The 6,686-nt window shown below is 47.4% G+C and overlaps 1 protein-coding gene across 1 annotated transcript; it reads right to left on the bottom strand.

Annotated features, from left to right (window-relative positions):
* Nucleotides 1-628: 628 nt before the first annotated feature.
* On the bottom strand, nt 629-5,488 carry LOC142466932 (uncharacterized). Its single transcript, XM_075572581.1, has 2 exons — nt 5,304-5,488; nt 629-3,032 (listed from the first exon to the last, which is right to left on the bottom strand). The coding sequence occupies exon 2, from the start codon at nt 2,967-2,969 to the stop codon at nt 2,094-2,096; it is 876 nt and encodes a 291-aa protein (XP_075428696.1). The 5' UTR covers nt 2,970-3,032; nt 5,304-5,488; the 3' UTR covers nt 629-2,093.
* Nucleotides 5,489-6,686: the final 1,198 nt, after the last annotated feature.

The following is a 6,686-nucleotide window of genomic DNA, read 5'->3' on the forward strand; positions in this document are numbered from 1 at the left end:
GGAGAGAGCAGAGAGGAGGGAAAGGGGGGGGAGAGGAGGGAAGGGGGGAGAGAGAAAGGAGGGAAGGGGGAGAGAGGGGGGGGTCACGAGAGAGCATTGGGGGAGAGAGGAGGGAAAGTGGGGGGGAGAGAGCATAGAGCAGAGAGGAGGGAAGGGGGGAGAGAGAGGAGGGAAGGGGGGGAGAGAGAGGAGGGAAGGGGGAGGAGGGAAGGGGGGGAGAGAGGAGGGGAGGGGGGGAGAGAAAGGAAGGGGGAGAGAGAGAAGGGAAGGGGGGAGAGAGAGGAGGGAAGAGGAGAGAGGGAAGGGGGGAGAGAGGAGGGAAGGGGGGAGAGAGGAAAGGGGGGAGAGAGAGAGGAGGGAAGGGGGGGAGAGAGAGGAGGGAAGGGGGGGAGAGAGGAGGGAAGGGGGGGAGAGAGAGGAGGGAAGGGGGGGAGAGAGGAGGGAAGGGGGGGGAGAGAAAGGAAGGGGGGGAGAGAGAGAGAGGGGGAAGGGGGGGAGAGAGAGGGGGGAAGAGGAGAGAGGGAAGGGGGGAGAGAGGAGGGAAGGGGGGGAGAGAGAGGAGGGAAGGGGGGGAGAGAGGAGGGAAGGGAGAGAGAGGAGAGAAAGGGGGAGAGAGGCGGGAAGGGGGGGAAGAGGGCGGAGAGGATGTAAGGGGGGGAGAGAAAGAGGGGGGGAGCCGGGAGAGATGGGGGGGGCGCAAGAGAGAGCAATGGGGGGGAGAGAGCGCGCGAGCAATGGGGGGGGGGGGGGAAGAGAGAGCGAGCAATGGGGGGGGGGGAAGAGAGAGAGAGCAATGGGGGGGGGGGAAGGGGGTTGAGAGAGGAGGGAAGGGGGGGTGGAGGGAAGGGGGTAGAGAGAAAATGGAGATACAGAGAGACACACACACACAGAGACACACATACAGACAGAGACAGCCCCTATACAGCCAATTACACGTCCCTCCCATAATAGCCACGCCCCCTCCCGTAATAGCCAAGCCCCCTGCTCTAAAAAAAATTGCAGGACACAGATTTAATGCTTGGAGAGCTGTTGACGTCACCGCTCTCAAGCATGAGCGAGCTCAGCGGCAGCGGGGCCGCAGCCTTATCGGCATAAGCTTATAGGGGTCCATATTAACATGGATAAGAAGCAATGAGGGCTCATTTGCATGTCACTACCCAGAATCCCTGGCTGCAGTGGTAGCATTGTGTGCTAAGATAATGGGGAAAGGCAGGGTTGCAGACTTGTACGAGTGGGGTTTTTATTTGCTGTAAGAGATCAAAGAAATACCAAATTCTAATAAAAAATAACTTTGCTAAATCATCCCAAGTCCTGGTCGGACGTCCTGGTCGGACGTCCTGGTCTGTGAGCCGCCATGTTCGGTGTTCTGCATCTCTCTGCTATCCAGCTGTCCCCTCCTTTGATGTCATTGACTTTGCCTGTGAGTTACACAGTAGGAGGGGGTTCTAATATATCATTTTAATTTAAAGCAGCAGTACCGCCTGCTATTCTTTCTTACTTTTTAGCCCACCTAAACACTGTAACCCTGGAGCTCATCCGTGGTTCCCTGAAGTCCTTATTCCCGAGTGACGAACCGGCTGTTGTGGTTGGGGGGGAGGGGGGCGGGACAGGGCGCTGGCGCCCAGCAGGAAAGGCACAGATTTCTACTGGTGTCCCCAGCAAACATATTTGTAGTTTGACAGCCGTAGTTGTGTTTTGTTGCGTCAAAACCGATGCAAAATAAAATCCCCCAAAACACGACAAATATCTCAAGCACCGGGGGATCAGCCCATAAAAGCCTCAGGATTCAGATAAGCCTTAAAAGGTAAAAAATATATATTTGTAGCAGGATTACTGCTTTACGATGGCATTTCTTTAGCAGATATCTCCCCAGTGGACACTGTATGTATGCTGCTAGATCATGAAATAACACTGTATCTTTCTGTCCTTTATGGAGAGCTGAAAGTGATGTAAAATAACATTGATGTCTGTTACCTGGAACTTCTTGTATCTTAAACCCCATCACCAAAAGAAACATCATGGCATGGTCTGTTCTAAACATGGGATTGCACCTTTCAATTCTTTCTGTAGTCCATGCACCTATGTAATAGGGCTTAGGTCAACTCCAATTCATCCTTCACATCTAATGTAATGATATGGTCTTTTTCAATGTGTGTTCTCCGGTGCTGAACAAGAGCGGAGCGCTGTATAAATCTCTTATCACACTCAACACAGATGTAAGGCCTCTCTCCCGTGTGGATTCTCTGGTGTGTAACAAGATTTGAGCTGCTGCTAAAGCTTTTCCCACAATCTTTGCAGGTGTAGGGTTTCTCCCTAGTGTGAACTCGCTGGTGTGTGACCAGGTTCGAGCTGTTGCTGAAGCTTTTCTCACAATCTTTGCAAGCGTAGGGTTTCTCCCGTGTGTGGACTCGGATGTGCGCGCGGAGCTGAGAGCTGCAAGTAAACCTCTTCCAGCAAACGCTGCAATGCCACGATTTTTCGCCCTTGTGAACTTTCAGATGTTTCACAAGATTGGATCGGTCGCTGTATTTCTTCCCGCATTCGCCACAGGTAAACGGCTTTTCACACGTATGGATTCTCTGGTGTGTAACCAGATGTGAGTTCTGACCAAAGCTTTTTCCACACTCTGCGCACATGTACGGTTTCACTTCTGCATGGACTCTGAAGTGTCGAAATAGACCCGAGCTATGTGCAAAGCCTTTTCCACATTCAGAGCATGTATACGGCTTCTCTGTACCATAATTAACAGTGTACATCGCTTCCATTTTCTCGCAAACCGTAATCTCTTCGTATTCAACTTCACACGTTTCTTTGGGTTTCTCTTCATCTTCCACATGAGGGGTAGGCAGATTGACGCTTTCCAACGAACTAGATTCCTCAGGCGAATTATTTATTGTTTCGCAGTCTTCCGTAGCTGGCGGTTCGGGTGGGGACCATCTCTTTTCTTCCTGAGAACGGTCATCTTCCATTGTCGATGTTGAGTGGGGGACTGGAGAAGGTGTGGTATCTTTCTGGAACACTCATTCATCCATCTGGTGGAAATAAGCAAAGGTGTATATTAGTTAATACGCAGAATTGACTAGATTTTAATTTTAAAATCAGGTCTAGAGTCGTATTTGCGGTAGACCGTAGAGACCTGGGAGGTTTCGATCACTCTATATGCACCCTTAAATCTCTCTCTGTCCCAGTCTCTCCCCCCCCCCCCCAACATTGTATACATTAAATTAGGTATGCTTTAGTTCCTCTGTCAGTGTGTGACACAATTCTAATCGGCATTGGTAGCGGTATTGCGAGAGCTGCGCCTGCAGAGGGAACACAGGGTGGACGTGCACTCCCGGCGCGGGTCCAGCATCAAACGCTGATGCGCACCTGCACTCCTCCACGCTACTTTGGCGTCTGTACCAACGGAGCTACGGTAATATCCGACGAGAGCCTACCTTATCCTTTAAGCCCGTTTCATCTTTTGTCCCGTGAGTGGCCGTAATTCACGTGTCATCTGGTACGTTTATTAAATTACCCAACTATATTAAGCTATGGGAGTCACGCTGTCTTGTTTTGTAGTGTTCGAGGAAGAGGGTTGTTCCTGAGGACCGGCTGACGGCATCATCCTGTAGTGGTTCATTTACTTCTGCATTTTTTGCTATTGGATCTTTCCCTGTGTCAGCTGTTTGTTTCTCCCCTCTTCGGTTTCCCTCTTTCTTGTTTGAGTTTGTCATTGTTGTTTGTTATCACCACTTTAGTATATTCCACAGACACATTGCAGCAATTATATGAATAGCCTTTTTGTTCCTCTCTAGGAGCACTGAACTTATACCACTTGAGTATACTATACGGGCGCAGCAATTTCCTTTTTTTAAAAGCTGTATATTAGTTAATACGCAGAATTGACTGGATTCTTTTCATTTTAAAATCAGGTCTAGAGTCGTATTTGCGGTAGACCGTAGAGACCTGGGAGGTTTCAATCGTTTAAATGCACCCATAGATCTCTCTCTCTCTGTCCCCGTCTCTCCCCCCAACATTGTATACATTAAATTAGGTATGCTTTAGTTCCTCTGTCAATGTGTGACACAGGAGCTTACAAGCAAGTGGACACCTAGCGAGGCCCCGTAACACTTGCAGTTTATTACACGCGAAAATCACTGTGCCAGTAAAATATTTATATTTCTGGATTACATTTGTGTGTGTATAAAATGGGTCTGGTGGTTCTTATCTGCCGTCAATTTCTATCTTCCATGAAAACATACAAATTACAGTCTAGCTCAACCCATTCACGGTCAGGCTGGGTGTTGCTGGAACCTCTGGCAGCTAAGGGGTGATCTGCCTTTAAAGCTGCAGTTCAGGCAATATCCTGCATGTGTGTTTTTTTTTAATAAATCAGTTCTGTAGTAAGAAAAAATACTTTTAGCATTTGCTGTTTAAAAAAAAAAAAAAAAAAACAACTTTGAAAGACCAACTTTCTTGTATTCTATTTTAACAAGCATGCTTGTTCCTATAGCAACGATTTACATTCCCCATATTTAAAGATGTCGCCAAACTTTGCCGATGAATAGACGGAGAATGAATTGACCGGCAGCTACGCAGTTCTTTAGGTAATTAGAAATTGCCCACATGAAACTATTGAAGTAAAAAAAAAAATTTAAAAAAAAAAGACTGAACTGCAGCTTTAAGGGAGCAACTCCTTCTAGGACCAAAGTGTGTTAAGGGCAGTGACATATTTAAGGGGTTACAGCTTTGTGATTCATTTATTTTCTACCAAATCTGAGACGTTTGCTTTCCTCCGGTTGCTCCCTTTAGACATCATGAGTGAAAACTATTTCCCATAACAAAAGTAAGGGTAACAACGATACCAATTAATGGCTAACTGATGTTAGAGGAGAGCAAGCGTGCCTTTGGAAATAATAAATGGTTTAAACTCTCTGGCTTAAAGATTGGAGCAGGGGGTCTCCGGAGCTGAGCTCTGTTAATTTCAGCTCCTGGGACCCACTGCTTCCAGCGATACAGACTTCCATAGGGTAAGTCCGTGACAGCTATGCTCGTGGCCAGCTCTCCTGCCCTGCGGGCCAATAGGAAGCCGTGACGTCATCAGGTGCGGCTTCCGATTGGCCTATGTAATGCGGGAGCTTTAAAAACTTTGCCAAGATCCCGACACACCCCTAGGAGGCAACTATCCCCAGAGCTAAAATGAATGAGGTTCACCTTCTGGAGACCCCCCTGCTTCAAATCTATGTTAAACATTTAAAAAAAATAAATAAAAAAAAGCGCTTGAATTGCTCCTTCCAGACGGCGTCTTGAATACGGATTACCTGTATTAACATTCATCGAGTTGTCCTGGGAGCCAGAACAGGAACAAAGACCAGCAGGTCCGGGTCAGCAGTTCCGCCAAAGCTACAGGACAGAGAAAGAGCACGGGAAGTTAGTGAAGGAATACACAGCTTCACCTTCATAGGACTTATTCTAGACACTGAAGCAACATACTACCAGGGGCGGCCAACTGCAGTCCAAGGGCCACCCACAGGTCAGGTTTTAAGGATATCCTTGCTTCAGCACAGGTGGCTCATTGACTGAGCCACCTGCGCTGAAGCCTGGATATCCCTAATACTTGACATTCTTTGCATCATGAACTTGTGAGCTCTACTTTGTATCTCTGTCTTAGAGGAGACCTGTACTCTCAAGAAATGTGTATTCTATAGATGCAATGAAGTCTCTTTCCTGTGCTGGAGGGGTTGTAGTCCAACTCAATTGAATGGAGCTCAACTCTGCTCCAGCACTGGGGAAGCTGCTTTTATGGCATATTGCATGGGGGGGGGAGGGGGGAGACAAAAAGAGGAATTATAGTGTATTACACAGATTTATTCAGGTTTCATTAACCATGTGGGCAGGGTGAGAAATTTCTGCCGACCAATTAAATGGGGGGTAGGGTTGGCCAAAAACATTAATTAATGTAGGCTATACAGGAGGCAATACATGGAATTATAATACAGTATGTGCTACGCACATAAATTCAGACAAATGGCAAATGACATCCCTGCCATGGAGATCTTACAATCTAGGCTTCATCACATTTAAAGCATGGACATCAGAGATAAGGGTAAAGAGGCCATTAAGACGAACAGAGAAACACAAGGCAAAGTGTCCTCCTTGGCATACAGGGTGAAAGAAGGCGTCGAGATCCGTTTACATTGGCAGTGTCACGGGAGACCAGGCAATTTACACATTTTTAACCAGGATCATTCACTGAGCAAAACAAGGTAATGAAATAAATTTAAGTTTATTCGCACAAATTCGCTTACACACAATGGGACAAAAAATACAGCTGAAAAGACACACTTACTTTGGGACGGGGGTAAAAAAACAAAAAACTAGACTTTCCTAGGTGCAGGGAACTCTAAATACGAGTTTTGCCCTGATCGGGACCTAGCCTGCAATCTCCTGGTACTTGAATCGGCGTGAAGTTCCACACGCCACCGCTCCCTACTCTTCTGAGAACTTGGACTTTTTTGACCGCTAGTTATCCCAAATCTCATGGAACTCAAAAACTGCCTCAAATCCAAGCCACGCCCCCTACGTTCGATTTTGAGAACTTGGCCACTAAAATCGGGACTTAGAATCTGGCAGGCAGGCATTCCTAGCTTCAAATCGAAGCTGGTTGCTCTGCTATTCGCGCAAGAGCAACTTTGAAAAGCCAA

Source organism: Ascaphus truei, chromosome 15 (genome assembly GCF_040206685.1).
Source record: "Ascaphus truei isolate aAscTru1 chromosome 15, aAscTru1.hap1, whole genome shotgun sequence".
NCBI classification, from domain to species: domain Eukaryota; kingdom Metazoa; phylum Chordata; class Amphibia; order Anura; family Ascaphidae; genus Ascaphus; species Ascaphus truei.

Excerpts from the sequence above, each read along its gene's own strand:
- LOC142466932 (XM_075572581.1), bottom strand. The coding sequence starts at position 2,969 with ATGGAAGATGACCGTTCTCAGGAAGAAAAGAGATGGTCCCCACCCGAA.